Source organism: Buteo buteo, chromosome 25 (assembly GCF_964188355.1).
Source record: "Buteo buteo chromosome 25, bButBut1.hap1.1, whole genome shotgun sequence".
Lineage (NCBI taxonomy): Eukaryota > Metazoa > Chordata > Aves > Accipitriformes > Accipitridae > Buteo > Buteo buteo.
The window spans coordinates 3,207,271-3,229,360 of record NC_134195.1 but is presented as its reverse complement, the minus strand read 5'-3'; the positions used below and the strand labels follow the sequence as shown (position 1 = coordinate 3,229,360).

Sequence of the window (22,090 nt, the reverse complement as noted above, 5' to 3'; positions counted from 1 at the left end):
AAAGGTTAAAAAATTGGAATTGCTTAGCCTAGGTAAGAGGGATTAGAGTAGATATAACTATGTAAATGTATTAAAAATAAACAAACAAAAAAAACCCCAATCAACAAATGCCCCCAAAAATGTAAGAGGGAGGGAATTGCTCTGTATGTCCAGTATGGATATTGCAAGGAGTGATGGACTTAAATTGCAGTGGGGAAGGAATTTTAGGTTAAGGTTTGTTGTGAAGAAAAAAATCTTTCTGTTGTTAAAGATTCTGAAGCACTGGAGTAGGTTGCTTTGGTTTTTCCATATTTATTGCTGAAGGCTTTTAATAGGTTCTGTATAATCAGTCCTGACCAAAGTATGGGGATCTTCCTGCTTTGGAACAGTGGTGGACCAGATGAGCTCTTGAAATCCCTTTACAGTCCTATTTTCTTTGATCTAAAGGTTGACTAAAGATGATCTCCTCTGTCATTGTTTCTTCTCCCAATGAATTCCGGTTCTCAGTGGTAGTGTGCCTTTTCCCTCTGTCAGCTACTTGCAAGTATTATTTCTGAAAAACTTGCTTCTTCACAGTCCTTATATATCGACTTATAGACACTGATATCAACGGAATTTTGCATTTATCCATATAGGTGTTTCTCTGTTCTTGTTTTTCTGTTGCATAAAAGAAGAGCAGACAAAAATCCCAAATATATGAATGCTAAAACTGGGATGTCTTCCCAATCTGTGATTAGGAATTGCTCTTATTTAGTGAGGCATACTCAAAAGGCTACTTAATCTTTTATGGCTGTGTTTACATCTATTAAAACAAGTGCATAGAATTCCAGAGGAAGATGTTTTTCAAATGATTTCAGCCCCTATGCAGTCGTCTATTGTTTTTTGTAAGACTCTGAGATGAGCACATAGCTGAGGAGCCAGTCATGCTGTTACATTCTTTAATGCTTGTTTGTAAATTGATTCAACCCATTGAGTAACTGTGAATTATTGGGCAGGCGAGGCTTATGTGCCCTAAGGCCCATGTAATTTGTGTGAAGCAGAGAAATACCTGCTTTCATGTACAGTGTTTCTTTGCCAGGCGCTTGCTAATGTAATAGTGAAGCATGTGTTGGGTCCCTTTTTCTGAGGTATCACTGCTGCGATATGCAATGTTAGATGGGAGCAGGGATGTGAAGCTGGGCCAATGCATGACTAAAATAATTGAATCCTGCCTGAACATCTGTGTGGCTGGCATTGAAGTGGGTGACACAGCCTTTGACTACAGTTTGAAGGGGAGAACGCTGGCTCTGCTCTGTTGTTCATGTCCATTTTCTACTTCCTATCACTTCATGGCTCACATGGGGGTGGCTTGCTATAAAGTAAGTTTTAAGAATTGCCTGTATTCTCACTCATACTGGTGAGTCCCCCACCTTCCAGTAAGCTCAAAAAATTATTTTCATGTAGTCTGTGGAAAAGAAGATGCTTTTTGTGAATGTCTGAATTGAAAGGTGTTTCATATTCAGCCCTAGCACTATTGACTCTGAAATTATGTCTTCTCACTCAGATTTGCCCTGGAGAAGCTTATGTTTTCCAGCACATCTACATAAAATGACTTTCTTATCTGCAGGAAAAGGCTTATAATTAAAGTCATGCTGAAACACTGTCTTGTGTACTTGGGAATTCAAGGGCTGCTTGCCCCTTTTTTTTCTCTTTTCTTTTTACTCAGTTGAGCTTTCCAGGCAGGCCTTCTCCTGATGTAAAGCTTAAATAGAACTGGCAAATGGGAGAAAGGAAGTAGTTATCTCTCCTTCCCAGAGGGGCTTGGATGAATGTCCAATTCTGGCTTGCTTGGGATATCTGTGACAGAGCCTTCAGACTCTGACTCATGATCTCCTGTGTTTTATCCTGGGACAGTGTAAGAAGTTGCCTCCCTGAGCTCTGTCCTGATGTTCTGCAACAGATTTTTATTTTATTAGGCTGGGGCAGAGGCATGAGAAGACAGCTGAGAGTAGTAACCTCTTAAATCAACAAAAAGTGAATCATTCAGAACTCCAAGAACTGAACCAGCACATTCTGTTGCCCAGACTGGTTCACTTACCAGTGTTCTGAAGAGAATCTCTGTGAGCCTGATGCCTTTTATCTAAGTTTGCATCTCAAAAACTGAGAGCAGCCAGCATGGTGAACCTCAGCTCCTCTGTTCAGCAGTCAGGTGGGACTCATAAATTATAATCAGGAACTTAAATCATTCCTGCCATCCAGCCTCTGTGGGCTTCTGTTAAACAGGATGGTGGCAGTGCTGCCTTGTGCTAGAAGATTTTGAGGGCGGCTGTGAGGATAACTTGGTAGTGTCTGACTGAAACAAGTCAAGGGTTACAACATGGGCAGGCCTTTCTATGAAACCACAGAGCAATTCTAAAGTACTGTTATGTAGGGCAGTTCAGAGTGATCCAACTTCTCTGGGGATCTTTGGACAAGCACAGTGAACGCATGGGTTGGTCAGAGCAAGCTCTCCAGGTTCCCAGGAAGAGAATCTTGAATTCTTCAAGCAGCACTGTTTTCATAAACTCCTTGGCACAAGCTTTTAGTAAATTCTAAGGTCACATGCAAGTCATAAGATATGAGGGAGAGGTCAGTTAGAGCCAGGATTTAATATATTTCTCTGTTTTGTATTTGTTGTTCAATATTTATATTACTGTCATCCACAAAGGCACTGAATAGAATTGGATCCATTCCATATAACCTAGCAGAGATGTACATGAAGGGACTTAGGTATTTTATGTCCTAAGGAACGTGTGAGGATTACTATTTTTTTAAATGCATAGATCTACAACTTCTTCTTTGGTTCTGAGCTGCCAGTAGACAGCCTGACAAGAATTTTGCCTGTTAATTTCGTTTGCTGAACCAACTATTTAGCTTCCCCCATGAGTAGCTTCGAACTTCAGGTCCCACCATCCAGGACTTGTTCCTGGCTACAGATCTTCCCTGAGGATAAACTTTCTTGGCTCGTTGGTGTTAAGACTGACTTTGCCTTTGCTGTTTGCATCAAATGTTTCCATTCACTTAAAGGGCAGTGTCAGCTGCAACAGGAAATCAAGGCAGCTTCTCAGATCATAGGTGAAGAATGGAAGGAATGTGACATCTCTAAATTTGTTTCAAGGATATGAATAAAGGCAAAAACTGTTGTATGTTAAGAATCAAATGGCTGACAGCGTGCGCATTAAAGAAATGAGCAAACTGTCTTGAGTCTGTGATTATTTAGTTCTCCACTATTTCACTGAGGAATTTTTCACTTGCTAAACATAGTGATCAAAGCTTGAATGAAACAGCAAATGAAGCCAAAGGCGCTTTCCCCACACCACCTCACCCCCCCCCCCCCCCTTTTTTTTTTCCTGGTCTCCAGTGAAGGTAACAGTGAGAACTACAAGTCTGCAGCATTCTTGTGAGTGTATAGTGAAATGTGCTGTAATTTCATAGTTAAGGCTGTGTTCTCTTTCACAAGAGGTTTTTGTGTCTTTGTTTTAGTATTAGATCAGGTAACAAATTCAATCAGTAGCTCTCAGAACTTTCTCTAATTAAATCTACTGCCATATTTAATGTTGTTGTTTTTTAATTCTAGGCTTGGTTAAACCCTTTATTTTCCTATGTTTGGAGTTCATGACAGCATAGCTAAACTTCTCTTGTTCTGATAACATCTTGGATGCAGGCCACTTCACAAATTTTAAACGCAAAGTTGTTTCCCTTAGTTGCCAAAATTAGCTGTTGTATCTGAGTTAGTTCCATTAGTTACTTCCATATTCTTATGCTGCCAGCTCACCTCCTTGAAATAAAAGCTTTCCTCAGCCTGGAGGCCTTAAGTAAAGAGACCTTGAGCTGGATGCTGTAGTATGTTCTGCAGCTTCTCTCCTGCATGCTCCCAGGTCAGTCCTCAGTGTGCTGTCTGTGCCATGGCCTGCCATCTTCTGCACTTGACTCCATCCAACCATGGCTTGAATCCCTAATATCAATAGACTTCAATTCTGAAACACCCCAAGCCTTTAAGGGAAAAGGATAAGATGGGTATGGGTACAACTTCAGCCCAGTCAGGTATAGTATTGAAGGCAAGGACTGTATGGTTGTGTAGGGAAGTAATACAGCTGGGAAATGTGCCAGGAAGGGAAGCAAGACTTAATGGAAGGAGAATAATGAAGTGAGCCTTGAGACCCAAGGCAGGGTTTATGAATGAGAGCGTTTATCTGCACGAAAAGCCACCCAAGTGAGTAACAATTGTTGGTGTTGTAGACTGCTTTGAGTGATTAAAAAAAAAAAAAAAGTAAATGCAGCTGTAATGTGACTTCTGTTGTTTGTGTGTGTCGTCTTACAGAATATTTTGGGAGGTGACTAGGGGCCAAACGGCTGCTGCTTTGAGTTATCATAATCCCTGTAAGCCTCATTGAGCCAAACCAGCAACTGTCAAGTGAGGATGATAACTATAGCTTGTGTGTCTGTCTCTCCCTTCTGAACATAGGGTTGAGAAAATGCACACTGCTTTATTTTTTCTCTGCGTAGTAGGGGTGGTTGTGGCTGTAACACAGCACTGTCCATCTGGGTGTCTCTGCACAGTGACACGAGGAGAAACTTGGATGTCTGGAAGACTGCAGCCTGTACTCTAACAGTGAGCATAAGTGGTATGTTCGGATTTAGATGTTGCCTTCTGTGCCATATACTTGCTGCTGCGTGTCCTCTGCCAAATCCATGCTTCAAATATAATACTAGGTATTTTTAATAAATTGTGTAAGGAAGCTACCATGACGTCTGCCAACTTTGGCTCTTAGAGAGCCTGTCTTACTTGCCTGTTGTCTTGTAGCTCTGTATCTAGTAGGGGACTGAAGTGTATTCAGATTTTACTTGGGTTGCTGTATCTGCTTTGAATAAACCTTCTCTTCTCTATCCCACTCCCTTTACATATGCTGCAAAGCATAGTATAAAATGTATTAGCCAAGTAGTAGAAAAAGCTTAGTAGTAGAAACAAGCAAGTGTACTCCTTTGTACAGACTGATTTTGCTTCCCGCTCACATGGCAATGTGAACTCTGGTCTTCAGTTCATGCAGCAGGATGAATCCAGTATTTCTAAACATTTTAAAATAGTCAGAGGATGTGATGTTGTCTGTGGCATGTTAATAGTCCTTACTTTCAATCACAAAAGCAGTTTAAAAAAAAAAATCCATACACAAAGAATTCTGGTTTGAAGGGTTTCATTATTATTCATCATGCAACTCTTTCGCTTCATCCACTGAAGTACTGGTGCCAAAACAAAAACAAAACTGCTTTAGCGAATCCTAAGTATTGAGAAACAAGCATGAGGTTTTGCAATGCAGCCTGAAGCTGAAGAAATATTTCTACACTGAGATTTGTTTTATAAAGTCTCTTCCTCTCTGTTTAATGTTATTTGTGATGATTTCAGCAGATATCTGAAGGTATGGAATTAAAGTTGCAAGTATGCCTCTGGAGTTGAGTAAAACATGTGAAAAGGAACAAATTTTGAACCTTTTCTTAGGGGAAGAAGTTCTTCATTCATCATGTTTGAAATGAGGATTCTCTTCCTTATTTGCTTTCATTCCACTTGATCTACACAGTAATTTGTTTCTCTTCTTCCTGGTCTCCTCCTGAAAATACCCATTGCCAAAACACACATTAGAAGAGATTCAAAAATAGATACCTTGAAATGGGAAGGGCTCTAAGCTAGATAGCTGTATGTGAGTGAAACAGTACCTGGAGGGAAATTTTTGGTTTTGATTTCCTGGTATTCCTGCTCCGGTGAGCATTTAGAACAAGCAAGTTTTTGGTGAGGGGAGGGTATACCTGAAGACTCAAATCCATTGCACTATTCTCTGCTTTTACTTGACTTTTTTTTTTTGTGTTTGTGTCTTCTGTCAGGTGAGTTGTGGAAGCACCCTAGGGAAAGTGTCCTGATGAGGGATTGATTAGTGTATGTGTCAGTGGTAGGGGCTGTATAGAAGCTGTGCATTAAGAGAGCCCCACGCTTCCTGAGAAGAGGATTGTTGAGGTAGAGCATGGCAAGGTGATGGGTATGTACTGCAAAAGATGAAAGGGATGTGGAGTGAGGGTATGTGGAGTAGAAGGCTACAGAGTCAGGCCCTTGTGTGCCTGAAATCTTGGAGCAAGGATTTAAAAATTGGTACAAGTCTTTCTCTGTAATTTCTAATCCTGTCGGGAAAACAGGAGAGTCACAAGAGACTGTGACTTAGGAACAAGCCCCATTTCATAACTAAAGAGTAGCTGATGTCTGCACTGCTACTCTTCTTGTCGCTGTGATAGCAAAACTAAAAAGATGTTAGTAAAACTGTTCTAAACTTAGTAGTCTTTAGTCAAGAAGCTGGATTTGCAGATGCTTTTATATTCAGCTTGGAAGGAGCTGAAATGCATTTACAGTGGAGGTCTGCTGTTTCTGTCCTTGCATGATCCTGCTCTCAGCACTTATATCTTGTAAGTCCAGAGGAAACTGAAATAATGACAACACCGGTCTTGTCTGGGCTTTTCCATTGTCGCCATGTTGATGTGCAGCCTACGCTGCAAGGTTGGGGAGGGCACCCTCATTATTTCTGCTCCTCTGAGTGATTAAAATTTCTCCTGACTGTAGGGTTGGTTAATCTACAAGGAAAGCTTAACTCAAAACCTGGAAGTTGAATCTGAACTCACTTGGTTCTGAAAGATTCCCAAGTTTTCAGCTGGGCTAGTTCTAGTATTTGTTTTGGAGGATCTTGTCAGGCTCCTGAGGGCTGTGTAGACAGATGCTGCTGCTTTTTATTAATTGCTATGTCAAAATAAAAGTACTCACTGAAGCCCCATCAGACTAATTCTGGCTTTTGGGAGAGAGGGTACGCTGAGGGAGGGATTGAGCTGTTCTTTTGGAAAAACCATTCTGGAGCCCTGGGGCTCACGCTCAAGATAAGTTAGCTTGGGAAATAAATCATGGAGTTTGACTGCTGCGACCTCTTGCTCTTCAGGTCTGGGTGGGAGACAAAGCAAGTACTGTTCTGAAGAGATAACATGGAGGAAAAGCACGCATTTAAGTGGAAGCTGGAAGCATTTGTGTGGTTACTTGTGATTCCTTCAGAAAGAAGATACTGTTTCTGCAGAGCTACACAAGATTGGGGCAGGGGGATATCGGATTTATCACGATGTGTATCCTTACAGTTAAAACTTTGTTGGCTAATTATCCAGTGCAGAGTGAGTGCACTTATATTGGAAATCTGCTTGCTTATATTAATTAAGAACGCAGTGCACCTCAGGGGTGTTACCTGACTGATGAGAGGTTATGAATCTGCAAGGGGTACAAGATCTTGGAGGGGGAAAGATCAAGAGCAGAGCAAAGCTTCTCTTCTGTTGACAGTGGCCACAAATAATGTATCTTGTGAAGACTACCAGCCAGCAGGCGCTGCTCAGGCTAATAAGCCTTGTGCCTAAAAGTAGTGTCCAGATGTGGTCCCTGCATGGCTAAGTCAGCCTTCGTAGCACTTCTTCCGTTAATCAGTCTCTGATACCATGTATTGGACTAGATGCTTCCTGTTTTCCACTCTGCTTTTCTGAACGTCGTGTTTGTTTTGCTGTAGTGTGGTCTTAGTTATCTTCTGCCCCGACCATCACCAATGACACACATTAGTGGGGGACTTGCCAAAGACCCCAGTTGTCTCTTCCCTGCTATTTCCCTCAGAATCAGCGAAGCTGAATTAAAGAATGCTGAGTGTAAGTGTCACTTGTATTTATATTGCCTTTAGACTTCCAGTATACTGAAGTTTCCCTTGTATTCTTGATAGAGGATTGAGTATATAATCCACAGTTCATTAAGTATCACTTCATTCTAAGGTCATTAGTGAGTAAATTCATCTGTCATGTTCTTCCAGCAGAAAGGACAATTTTATGGCTGAACAGAGTATTAGGGCTCGGAATGGTAGAAGTGTTTTGCATGTATAATACACTAGATATTTAGGCAATGTTTAAGCATTTGTGTAGCCCCCTTGGGTTAAGCCTGTGCGTGAAAACTTGCACCAAATGATGTGCACAGAATGAGACCCTCAAGGCTGCCAGCAGAAGCACGGCTACTGGGACAGTCAGATAGTTCCCAGTCTGGTAGAAGCTTTTTGTACCAAAGAACTCATGTATTTTGTGTCTGAAGCAGTGGCTGCTGAATTCTTGATTCCAAATAAAATCTCTCAGAGCAGAATGGGTAAAGAGGACACAACTGCAGATGTGTCAGATTTTCTCCCCTGCCTTCAGTAGGGATGACTGAGTGGGGCTCACGTTGGTTGCCATAATTTACGGCTGGATGCATTTATTTCAAGGAATGGGAAACCATTTCAGTGGTGGAAGTTTAACCTGTGGGCATGCCTTGGGCTTTGTTGTTTATCCAGTATGTGTTCTTCAATGTGGCTGGTGGAGTAGCGACTTAAATAATGTTCTTACTGAATATTGAGCGATGTCTCTGGACTTCATGAAATTAATGTGGCATATTCCCTTCAAACACAGAGTGGCTAGCTAATTTGCAGTGCCTGTGTGTTTTGAGTGAGACTTGTCAGCTGGCTCTTGAGGGAATGTGGCAATTCTGGAGGAGTGTATTTTTACTGTAGGCAGAAATACATGCAAAAGTGTATGGTGATGTAAAATATCCTGAAAGAAGCCAAGAGAATGACCTCTCCTGACAAAATGCTGAAAAAATTGAAGTTAATGCAAGGAACTATTAATAATTTTTTGATATCTAATTTTCTAACATAAAAAGCCTTTAATAACGATCAAAACTACAGCACAATTGTCTCCCATTTTTGTGCTTAGCCAAGACAATAAGGAGGTCTGTGTATAAAAGGGGAAGAAAAAAAACCTGCTGGCTTTTGGCCTGTTGGAATTAGATTTATTTTTAAGTCTACATCTGCGATGCTTGCTGTATTTGTCCATATGACTCAAGTTGTATCCACTCATTTAGATCTACTGAAGCATGAGTGACTTGGAATGAAAAGTCTGTGTAAAATGGTAGACCTGTGAATGAATAAATAATGTCGATATATGCTTATAGTTCTTAGGAGTAAATCCTTAACCATATAATTGGATAGAGAGAAACAGAAAGAGTTGCTATTAGGTATCTGAGGTTTGTTTTTTCGTTGTTGGTATTTCCCATTTAAATTGGTAGGATCCAAAGAAAGCCCCTTAAGTCTCTAGAGCTTTTCATGCTGAGATAGTATTTATTTTTTTTTTAAATCTGGTCTTACTGCAGAAGAACTTATTTTATACAATTCAAGTAAGCAAAAACAGATAGATATGCAGTGTTATCAGGTAACATGCATTGTGCCAGCTCCAAGGCTTAGTTACCATCAGTTGACTGAATCTGACTTTAAATAAGAAACTTTGCAGGGGATGAGAAAAGAGACAATGGCTGTAGGCATTTTATTTTAAATGAACTAACTCCTTTTAAAAAAAAATAAAAATTAATATATGTAATATATATATAGATAGATGTGCCATGAACCATGCTGTATTTTGCTTATCGTGTTCATGAGTATGGTTTTGTGATCTCTGTCGTAATGGTCTGTTGTAAGCATAGTGTGGCAGCAGGGGCGTCCCACCACCCTTCAAGGCACTGTATGTAAAACAGATAATGTGGTCTCTGCCCTCTTTGTTTAGGGACACTTGTTTTCCAGGTAAAAAGAAGTATCTGTTCGTTTTGCCCATTAAGAAATCTTGTTCTGTGGGTATTTAAGCTAGTTGGGAAGAGTCAAAGTGGAACAGTGCTTGAAGGTGCACATTCGTGGGCAGGAAAGACCATCACAGCCCAGAGTGATATTCTGGGTATGAAGTATAAACACGCTGGCTCCTCCAGGATACCAACACTAATTTCTTTTTTTTTCTGTGTGTGTGTGTGTTTATGTGTATGTTTTTTTTGTTTACCCAGCCCCTTCTATGGAGAAGACTTTTACTGTGAAATTCCTCGGACCTTTCGCCATCTGTCATTTTATATTTTTGACAGAGATGTTTTTCGAAGGGATTCCATCATAGGTATGTGTTCATAAATTATTGTTTTCTTTACAGCTTACTTCTCTTGGATTTTAACTGTTAGATTGTATGTAGTCTTATGAGTTGGGGTCTTGATAGGACTGACGATGACAGTGGTAAGTACTGCTCAGTATTGTCCTTTTTTATCAAGTGACAAAAATGCCTTCAGTATTACATATTATAAAAGAGGATGGGAAATAAATGCTGTCCGTTATGATAGTAAATGCGGATTGCAGTTTAACTGAAATAAACAATGCGTTATTGCCTAAATGTTGGCAATATCATTTGTTACTGCATTTTTTTCAAAATGCAAGGCCTTCAGTCTTGCAGTTTTCCAGGACTCATTATACTTACCTGCATGCAGTATTGTTAAACTATGACTACCATAATGACATGCAGAGTAATAGCTACTGGTCATAGTTACCCACAGTACAATGATGACAGAATTTTATAGAGAGTATTAGAGCAAGGTGTTGCCTACAGAATAGCTCTGTAAGACCTCTGCTTTTCCAGATATTATTTGCTATGTATTTCACCTGCAGCAAATTGTATGACACTCTATTTATCTCTTCAGGGATAAAAATCTTGTAAAAGCCTAGTTGTTATTGAGGGGAACACTTTCCACTTTAAGTCATTTTAACTGTTTGGATTTTTTTTCAGTTTTTCATCTCTTATTTTTGAAATAAGTTGTGTATGACTACCATTTTTCTAATTCCAGTATAACATGACTATAGCTATCAATGAGGTGTATATGTCTTGACAGAGCTTGTCATGAGGAAGTTGTCTGATGTTGAGCAACAGTTTGTATAATGCTGTAAAGTGCATTATGTTAAAGTGCACGGGGTGGTGGTGCAGATCTCTTCCTATGTATCTTTACATTACACTTTTTTATCGTGCAGTCACTAGCTTTTTCTTTAATTACTGTTTTACATATGAGCTAGGAAACTGGGTTGTCATTCTTTTTACGTCCCTAACTGAGCTCATATGTGTATAGCATCTAGCAATCTAGCATCCTTGGGAGGAGGGGGTCAGTTTCTGATTTTTTGAGTGAGCTTTTGGAAAGCTTTTTGGTCTCTCTATTCTCTAGTTTCACTTTGTCACGCAAAAGTAATACCTTCTTTCTTTCAACTGATGAGTTTTTCATTATTGAAATTGCCTCATCTGATCTCCTGTGTGTCACTGGTTTTCTGCAGCTGCAGTGACCCATGAACAGGCCATGGACTGGAATTTTTCTTGCTCAGGGCTTTGCTCCCCCTTTTGGAGCAAGGGTCTTTGAACACTTAACACAAGCCAGACCCATGAGATTTGCAGATAGAGAAGTGCAAATTATTTCCTTTTCTCCATGTTTCCTAAGTTCCTGTTTTAATAATCAAGCTCTGCCATTGGAGGGAATTCTTCAGGAGCTGCTGGAGTAATCTTGTCTTAAAGGTACTGGGAGCAGTTTGTGAAAAAGGACTGGCAGAAGATATAAAGAGACTTTTGTTTGTATGCTTGAATGATTGATCAGGTTTCTATTTTTCATTACACCTTCAGGAGAAGGCAATGTTGACTTCTGTATGCTTTGCAGAATCCATAGGTGGGCAGTCTGGAGTGTTACTATACTGATGTAGCACTAAAAGTCGAAACTCCTGGTGTTACCTGTCTACATCGAGATTTTACAGTGCATATTAGCTGTTGTAGTCTGAGTTTTGTCCCCTCTTCCTCGCTTTGTTCCCCTCCCTCCTTGTCACAGGCATATTTGGAAGAGCATTTCAAAGATGTGGAAGTGTGGTAAATAGCAATGGAGAGAAGAAAAAAAATCCAGAATTACTATCACTTTGATACTAACTCTAAGTTCTGCCTGTAATGGGAAAATGTTCTGGGAAGAGAATAGTGCTCTGGAGTAACTGCATGTGGTTATTTTCAGTAGTTCCTACTGAACAGGAATCATCAGCAGCAAAGCTAAACGGTGGAGTTTTTTTAAGAAAGGGAACTCTTTCATTGGAACAAAGTCTGTAATATTTAAAAGGAATAGTTGCTCTATATATATCTTCATCTCAGTCTTAAGAGACCTTTCCTTGAAGAGGCTTGAGCAAGGGAGATTTGGAAGAGGTCCCTACTGAAAAAGTTTGGTCAGAGTAGTGCTAGAATAAGCTCTTTTCCACTGAAGCGCCAAATTCTGCAAATAGGGGCCCTTTGTTTGCATTACAGAGATCGCTTGTTATATTATGTCATCATGAGACACTTCTGCTGAAGAAAATGTGGTTTCCCGTGCTTATCCAGCAATGAACTTTCTCAGAGAAGGGAGTTGGGGTTTGTGTCTTCCATCCAGAGAGATTAATTTTAAGCTCAGATGTTACTGAGCTTGTGAATTTGCCTGGGTTTCCTGTGTGATCTGGTATGTTTAAGACATCTGTTTGCATTGATTGTTTGGCTGGTTTGGCGGGGGTTTTGAGACAGAGAGAACAGAGTGCATGTGTGTCAAAATGGTGAGAATTTGGCAAATAGCTATTTTTTGAAATTGGTTGGCTAGCAGAGTTCCTTTTGAATCACTATTTAGTATTGCCAGAACTTTCTCTTGGTGTTACAATATTGATTTCCAGGGTGACTGGAGCTCAGAGTAGGCATGCTTTTATTTATTCAAATATGAAGTACAAGTTTTGTGATGGCAAATTCTTTAACATCTGAAACGCAACTCAATATGTGACAGATGAGAATGCTCAAGCCACCAAAAGCGGAAGGAGTGGGAGCAAGAAAATGAAAAAAAAGAACCCCCTGAAACCTCTGACAGAAACTTCCGAGGAGAACCAAACAAATTTCAGAAACTGGAACGCATGTGTAGCAGATATGTTTTGGAACATGCTGTAGTATTTTGACATACAGGATGGGAGGATTGTGCAGATAAAGATATCTTTGAGTTTGCATGTTTGTTTATTACATTTGCATTTTCCTAATCATAATTTGCTAAGTCATCTAGGATTTTGTTAGCTAAACAGATAGAACTCTTCAACAACTGTGTCTTGGAAGAATCTTGGATGTCAGTTGAAATGCAGATATAATGAAGAAAATGCAGAGCTCTGGATCTGAAAGACGATTTGTCTTTTTTAGATAAAATGTAGCAAATACACAGTTACTGTGGAAGTAAACTAGTCTTAAGGTGTTTAATTGATATTGTGTCTTGACTGTTACTGGCTAGAATTTATATACCAGTTATTTATAGTGTGTTGAGATGCTTTGAGTAGGAAATGTACTACTGAAAGTAATGGTAAATTCCATTTAAAATTAGATTCGTTTGTTTGTTTCCAAATGATCAAATAGGACTAGTAGACCAATTTGATGGAACAATAATACATAGGATAGCTATTTCCATCTAGTTGTTACAATGAGAAAGATGTTAGGAGGGGGGATTAACTCGAAAAACTGTCAATTGGTACCCCTCTAGTAGTAATGGGAAAAAGATACCTCTGGCTGGATGCAGTAGAAGGAATATTAGGATAGTAGTGCTGCTAAATAAGGCAGATGTAAATATATGTTCTTTAATGATTATGTTTTGATATTCAATTTTTCTAAAAAGCTGAAAACTAAATGAGGCAAACTATGCCAATACAGTGGGACAGAAGGCTTTTCTCACCCTTTTACTGATCTAGATTTAGTGAAGAAAACTGTCTCCACAATATGCCCCAAGCTGGTATTCTCCTAGGTGTGTAATGAACAGTTTAGGCTGCCAGGCTGTGACCTTGAACATATAGATCAGTTAAAGAGGAAATGTGCCACACCAAGTCATTTAGCACTGTGCTGAGAGAATAGTTAATATCATATGCCCTTCAGGTGACAAGTACACAATTATTTACCTTCTATTTAAATCACAAATTATGTTTGGGTGCTTTTTTTTTTTTTTTCACCCCAGCACTTCATTTGTTTTGGTAACAGATGCTTGTAACTGACATCTATGTTAAGCAGGAACCTGAAGAGAGCACAGTGCACCCCCTGTGAAGTTCTGAGGGGGAAGAGTAAATCTGATCTTGGCCCTTATACTGCATTGGGGAGTAAGAACTTTCCTCTCTAAGTTTGTGGTACTCCTGACTGAGGGGGAGGCTTGGTTGCCGTGCTGATGGGGATGGAATGGTACTGAATAAAGCATGTGAAATGCCTAAGCTCTTCAATGAAGGAGCAGAAAGCCAGTGGGGAGAAGACTAGCGAGTGATTCTGTTAATTACATTTACTATAACTTAACTGCTGTAGGTCACCCTCAGAGAGGTTATTAGGTGTGTTCTGCAACAAATTTAAACTCTTGTGGACATTATATCCTGGCAGGTTGTAACTGTCTTCCTGCTTAACACTAGATGAGCTGAAGCAAAGTAAGGCAATAAAGCAAATATGCCTTTGGAGGTAGCTAAATTTAGCTGCTCTGGACTGAAGGAGATGAAACTAAATTATAGCTCATGGACACTTTCACAGAATGAAAACACCCTGGAACTGAAAGTTGTTTGAGGTGACTATGCCTTTGTTAATGACTACTTCCAAAGCTGAGGAGGTGTGTCTGCGGAGTTGCTACCATTTATTACCAAACATCCAAGCAAACTGTCTACCGTTATTAGGTAGTTGTTGCCAAATACAGCTGAAGCATCACCTTTTGATTATTTTATTGGTTTAAAAGAAAATTTGGAAAAGAATCATCCCTGGTAAATTTTGTTTCTTGCTAGCTAAGTGGAGGAAAGATCTTCCAATACAGTGTGAAGCAGAAATCAGGATTTTAATAGAAAATTGTGTTCCTCTGTTTCTTTTACCCCGACCGTGGCTTAGGCAGCAGTCACAACTTGGTTTACTGTTTCCGTGATGTGCTGTTGGATGACATGGGAATAATAGCTACTCAGTATGGTATAAATATAGCTACTAATGAAATAAAGGAAACAGATGACTCTGTCCCACAATGACAAGTTTTGAGAAGCTATAAACTAGAATTATCCTGAGAAGATTCTCTACGGTTGCATAGAAAGCCTAAAATAAATACTTTCTGCATAGAATAAATTGTTAAGATGCAGTCACAATATCTTTTAACATAACAGATGGTCACAAAAGCAGGAAAACAAAGTTGAGCTTTCAAAAATATGTATTTTTCCTTTTTCCTCCTAGAAGTATACATATTATAAACTGAGCGTGATGTGCTAGAACCTTGACTGTCCTTTTATGCAACCCTCCTCCTTACCAAATGACCGTGTTAATGCTATCTGTATTTGGAATATCACCATAGATCCATCCTCCCAGCTTATCTCTGACTGCTATAGTTTGAGCCGGGCTTTCTGTATGTTCTGCAGTTGTTCAGTGCAGGCAGCATGCTCAGGGTCTTGGTGCCTACTGTAAGGCAGACAACAGGGACTGCAAGTCTAGATTTTTAGGACTGCTCTCCTGTGGCAACTAGCCATGGGCTATACTGCCCTTCTCAAATGTATGGATGTTTTAAGGGCCCAGAGAGCATCTGGCAGAGAATTGATACCAGAGGTGTGGTTGAGTAGGGTTTTTTTGTTTTGTTTTGTTTGTTTTTTAACAGGAAGGGAGAGTAGAAATTGTGGTGTAAGCCAGGTGAGATCTTTGGGATTGTGGCCAGCAAAACTACCCTGATAGAGGATAGTCCATGCAATGCTGCAGCTTGCTGCTTTGAAGGATAGAAGCTATGTCATCAACAGCCTATTTTTCTCTGCATTATTATCCAAGATAAATCCCACAAAGGGGAAAAATGGGTTTCATAAGTGATATTATATTTGGACTAGTTATTCAAAAACCAAACAAAACTGGGGTCGTGAATATAGTACACATGAGTAGTGGTGTAGGATGCACCACTGCTGTGCTAGAAGTGTTCTGCCATTATCGCTACTAATTCTTACCTATGGTAGCAGATGGTCTAGTAGTGTTCTGCTTCATGGTGCACTGCACAGGATCTGGGAGGGAGCCATTCTGCTGCTTCTAAGGCTCTGAAGCCTTATGTTGCTCCTAATTCTCATCTTTCTAATCTTCAAGTAGGGAGATCACTTGTTTCGATCTTTTTCTGTGTTATGGCAGGGGTGAGTGAATTTGTTTGGTTCTTGAACAAGGCAGGGGTCTAGCCCTTTTTGTCTTGCAAAGTTTCTGTACTTTGACAAATAATCTTTCATACGTATAATTATAAAAATCCAGGTAGTCTGGAATAGCAGCAGTGTTTCTTGGTTGGAGATTTCAAGGTAATTAAAGCTTTATAAGGCTTTCACAGCCTAAAATGTTGATTAAAATTGATTCTGATTTGTCCTTCATCTTTCCAGCTATTGAAAGTGACTATCCTTGCGCATCTTCGTATCAGTTATTTTAAATGAATTCACTGGTAACAGTGTCTGTGCACTTAATATACTAGCATGAAGCAACTCCTGAACTAGCTTCCAGATTCTTTTACTGCCTAATATTGCAGCACATAGGAGGCAAAGTAGTCTCTGCTCAGAGCTGAGAGAAGACTGAATTAATTGGGTGTTTGGGGCCTTTCAGCATGTGACTCAGACCTAACCCTTTGCTGTAAATTAACTATACTGCAGTCGGTGTTAATGGGGGACATTGTATTAAAAATATTACGTTATAGTGCTTCAGCTCACTTGGCAGCAATATGCAAAGTTCTGTGGTTTTCACTATGCAAGTATTCCAAGATAAAGATAACCTAAAGAGAAGATACCAGAGCTCCTGAAATGCCTTGCTTTTAGGGTTCTGTAAAATAACTGCTGGATCACTTTTCAGGTAGAGCCTCCTGCCCTTTTAAAATTACAAACTCCTGTCCTCTTGCTGTCTTGACTTCTTTTTTGGTAAAGGAATGTATCTTCTGCTAATCTAGCATCTGACATAAATATTCAGGTATCTGGGCTGTGAGGTAAGCACTCTGCAAAGTGGCAAATGAGTATTAAAAAGGTGAGATGTAATCCTCAAACTAGCGTCTAATCCTTTTGTCACCAACAGGTAATCCAGACAGAAGGTAGTTGTGGCTGGATGGAGAATGCCTGAGCCAAATTATCAAGTCTATTAGTCTTTGTACGGAAATGTTAGACGCTGAATTGACAAGCCCTGCATGTCCAGGGACAAGCTAATGGGCTGCATTGACTTGCCTGGGAAGAGCTTGTGAAACTCCAGTGAGGGACAGGCACTGAGGGCGCAGCGCTTCCACAAACACTTTCCGAAGCAGTGAAGCCAGAAATCCCTACCCATCTCTGTTGCAGATTTCTGCCTCTGTGCCCAAATTATTGACATTCTAGTATCTTCTATCTTCCATCTGTGTTAATGTGACTCTTGGGTGGGGAAGCCATAAAACAGGTCAGTTGAAATGATCTGTGTGTTAAAAATGCCAACAGCACCCACATGTGACCCCTGAAACTTATTTCTTCTTCCCTTCTCCTCCCCCACAATGTTTATTTTCGTTGTTCAGTGTTTTTTTAGTTTTGATCCCTCAACAGTTTCAGTACAGCCTGCTGCAAGGACAGAGGTGCATGGGTGGGGAAGGTAGGAGACTCTTAAATCACTTTGAACATCAGGGATTGTGAAGTGGAATTTGCACCCTTAGGACTATCCAGGGCCTAGGTAGTAACTTCATCCGTGAGCTGGCTGCATGTTTGAAATAATAGGTTGTTGGTAGATTGCTTTTCCCTAAAGAGAGATTCACAGAAGGAAGGGGTCAGGTGGGGCACGTCTCATCTTTGTTTTGAACACAGGGCTTAGGATTTAAACGTGCTAGTGAAGATCTGTTTTGTCTGAACTGCAGGACATAGGGAAATTACTGCCATATGGGTGGAAAACATGCAGGAGTGTGTGGGGGGTTTCCATGCTCTCCCCAAACGTGACGTCCTGGTGAATGTCAGACTTTGGAAGGAAATCAGTTCAGATGAGAAGAATGCTTTTTACCTCATCATTGCTGGTCTTGTTGCTGAGAATCTAACTTCTTAAAATGTAGACATCGCTAAGGTTTGAAATGACACCTTTACTGTTCGGCATGCTCTGCTGTTTTCTGCCTCCTCCCATACAGTGTCTAAAAGCTTAAACAGACCCAGTCTCTCTGCAGCCCAGGGCGGCTCTGAGTAAACAAGCAGGAGTGGCCGGGTGCCTCAGGTGCAAGTTTTGGAGTCTCTCCCTGCTGCCTGGCAGCCACCCAAGCCTTGAGAAAGAGCATGGGACAATGGGCTTGAGTTTGGGAGAACACTGAAGAACCACAAAGAGGAAAACATCCTGTAAACGAGTGGTGGTAAAGCTTTCTGACCTCATGTGTCAGGTTTATCTTCAAGGAGAGTTATCACATAGTGTCCTGTCAATTGACAGGTGCCAACAGCTCATGATTGTTGGCTTAGATTTAACCTAGTTCTCGTGAGGCTAGAAGTTGTTTGAACCAGGTCAGACGTAGATCAGCTGGTGGCAGAGCAGTGACTGTATAGAGGAGGACAGGACCTGACTGTGCTCAGCACCTGCACTGTGGATTACACAGGCCTGGTGAGGAGGAGGAGGAGGGTGGCTTGGGTGAGCGTATGGACATGGCCGGTGCTGGCAAAGTTATGAACAGAAATTGTGCAGGGCACTCCTGTACACAGAGAATTGTTTAATGAGGGAGATCAAACAATCTGCCTGATCAGTGGTACACCTCTGTAGATGTTTAGACTAGCCAAAGCATAGGTCCTGGTTTTTTTATTCTGCCTTCCGCCCCCCTTTTTTTTTTTCCTAGTAGATATTTGGTATGCAGTGAAAAACCTTGGATGGTAGCCAGTCCAGTCAATAAGTTTCACTCATTAATAAGACTTGTTGTGTGCAGAGCAAACAGTGCTGTTCAAACAGTTTCCTAATGAAAACAGTTGTACCACCATGTTAACCCTCTCAGAGCTGGAGGCAAGTACCATTGCCTCCAAACACTTTGCTGCAATTATGTACTGTCAGTGCAGTCAGGCCCATCTGGGTTATGTTGCCATCCTTGATGTAGAGAGCAGTGGAACTCCCTGCTGAAAGAGGGGACAGTGGTAACACCATTTATACTACATACAGGTGCAGATGTTGCTGAAATCGTCCTTGAGTTTTCCGCAAGGACGTTGCCTGCATGGGAGGCGACTGTGAGTGAGACTGATTATGGGCAGTGGTGTTTGGGAAGTGCATGACACTGTAGTCAGGTGGAGGATTTCTGCAAGAGATTAAAGGGTACAGTGAGGATAGAAAGCAGTGAAAGTAAACCATTTCAAGTGAGGACCAAAGCAATTATTGGAAGGTCACATGTTTAAATGAATTCGTCTCAAAATGTTTTAGAGAAACTAGGCTGCCCACAAACTGTGGTTGAAGAATAAAAGTAGAAGCTTTGAAAATACACAGCAATCATCACAGATTCTCAGCAGTGTAGCTTGGTGTCCTCTGTTCAGCGCAGTTCAGATGTCTTATTTACCCTTTTTGCCATATTATTTTTAGGTTTGTTTAATTTAATTATTGCTTTTCTAAGAAGTTCCAAGTCGTTTGCATATCCAATAAAGAGCCTGGTAATGAATCTGCCTTGTTAATCTCTAGTTTAATGTTTGCCAGGAGATGGATCTGGTAATCTCTAAAGGACAAGCAGGGGGAGGAGAGCGCTGAGGGCAGAATGAGCAAGACTTGCACTGTGGAAGCTAGAGCAGAAACCCTGGCGGATACTATGGAGGGCAGTTTTGGAAGGATGGCAGAGTAGTTTAGAAACTGGGGCTGGAAATCTGGAAGCTGTCACCAGAAGCAGCCCGAGGGTGACAGAAGAATGCAGCTGCAGCAGGGTGCATGGAGCAGCCCAGCATACAGGAGAGCTGGGTGGAGCCATCTGACAACAGCTAAAGGAAAAGGCCAAAATTTGAGGGGTGTAATAACTTACTACTGGGACTTCCATAAGCTTTTTGATTTCAGAAGGGAGAATGCTTTGTATTTGCTGTTTTTTGTAGTCTTCCATTGTATGGAATTTTTTTTTTGTAAATATGTTCTGTTAACATTTGCTGGGGTAATGTATTACTGACCTCTGGCCAAACTGCATGGGTTTGGGAAGCCTTGGAAATTTCTTTCCCACTAAGACTCCGTTCGTTGGTGTGTTTTATCTAGCAGGATTTGGTTAAAGAAAGTCCGTGTTTCTGTAGCAAAGCAATGGCTGCAAACTGTATGCAAGCAACTCTAGCAGAGAAAGTCTGCTACCAAACCACATTGTCAAAAAACAGCTTTCTCAAGCCTCGTGAACATCTCTGACTGTCCTGGATTCTTTCATTTTGAATATGCTGCTTTGCTGAGTGCCTGGGGAACCACCCAGCCCAAAGCTGCTTTCTGAGGATCACGTGCTCCTCAGGCATGCCATGCTCTGCTTTGTATATACAAAGAAAGATGCTTGGAAAAAGTTTCATTGCCCCTCAGAGAGTGCTTTACATAATGCCTTGAGAGACTGGGCAAGATAAGAGTTTCAGCTTTACATGTATATTAGCCCTTAGCGTGCATGTACATTAGTTCACAGCATGGAACTGGTTGCTGTGGTCATAACTACCAAACCAGCTAATTTCATAGGGGTAAGAGGGGGGTAAAAAGGTAAGGGGAAAAGCTCTACAGTGGTTTGGGTTTTTTTCTTCTGTATACAGTCAGGGGTAGTACTTGGGCACTTCTGGGTTGCAGAATACAAAAACTGCAAGACTTGAGGGAGGGAAGTAGGTCAACAGGGCCTCAAAATGCAGATCTGGGAATCTGCTATGACTTGACATCTCTAGTTGCTGCCCTTCTGCAAAACTATGTAGTGAAAAGCCTCATCCTAAAATATTGTTAGCAATAACCCCGTGCATGGAGCTTTCTTTTGGGATTGTTATAGACATCTGCCTCAAATCTCTCTCCAACAATTTTCGAGCTTTTCCTCCCACAAGTTTAATTGTCATGTCAAAGAAGTAATAATGATGTTTTCACTATAAGCATACTTACAAGCTTATCCACAGAGCCCAGTGCTTCAGTCTGTTAGGTGAGTATGACGTTAGGAATTTTAAAGTCTTTCACAATATGAAGTGGAAAAAGCTGCTCATCAGAAGGAATTCTGTATTGTGTAAAGACGTATGCCCTGAAGAAATCTTTCCTTGCTCTGAAGCCTTTCTTGAATAGGACAGTCCTTAAATCATTGTTTCAAAAATTGCTTTTGATGGAAATGTACTTCGGGGGAGCTATAGCATGTCTTAAACTGTGCTTCTGGTTTGTTTTATTTCCAGGAAAGGTAGCTATACAGAAAGAAGATCTGCAGAAGTATCATAACAGAGACACCTGGTTTCAACTCCAGCATGTTGATGCTGATTCAGAAGTACAGGTGAGATTATCTTGGCAAAGGAGTACTTGTAACAGGGCCATGGCAGCTTTATGGGTTCTATGGCTCTAGGGCAGATGTGTTGCTTCCCTAGAAGAAGGAAGCACTGCTCATTAGTATGGTTTAGGTTTCAGTGACATTTGCAACTTGTGTGTGTAGGGTGAGTTACAAGTGTGCATAAATCAATGGGGCCAGGATTCTGCCTACAGAAATAATTAAAACTATGTGAACTATCAGGGTCACTGATACAGGGAGGGGTGTGGTTATCTCAAGTATCAAATAACTTCAAAACCATAAAAATAACTGTTGATTCCTCAGGGAGCAGAGCCAGCTTGAAAATAATATTTGCAGGTAGTGTTTTAAATAACTATGTAGGCAGGTTGTCACAGGACTGGCGACAAGTACATCTCAGATGAAAAATACACTCCCTGCCAGATTTCTAGACCCTGCTCCAAACCATGGGAATGCTGACAATTATATCACTTCAGCTCCATTTAGGGTTTGGTACTTTGCAGATTTTTGTACACAGTGAGACTCCTTTATTGTACTTACTCTCTTCTGAAGCAGATTCTGTTTTCTATTACAATATTATGTCTTGTGAAAACAGTCACTATAACAAAGCAAGAAATTTAAAATGGTGTAGCAAGATATCAAGTCAATATAAATCAGTTACTTTTTCTTTTTTTTCCTCTAAGTATATATTACAGGTCATTTTGAACCACAGTATTTGCTTAGGAGGCCACAGACGTGAATGTCTGACCTCTTGCAACAGCCTCCAATAAACGCAAGGGGAAATGCTGCTTAGAT

The 22,090-nt window shown here is 40.7% G+C and overlaps 1 protein-coding gene across 1 annotated transcript in view; it reads left to right on the top strand.

Moving 5' to 3' along the window:
- Positions 1-22,090, top strand: part of RASA3 (RAS p21 protein activator 3) — a 134,906-nt gene that overhangs the window by 41,421 nt on the left and 71,395 nt on the right. Inside the window, exons 3-4 of the mRNA XM_075057213.1 lie at positions 9,896-9,999; positions 21,192-21,286. Coding sequence (XP_074913314.1) covers positions 9,896-9,999; positions 21,192-21,286 — 199 coding nt within the window. The remainder of the gene's footprint in view (positions 1-9,895; positions 10,000-21,191; positions 21,287-22,090) is intronic.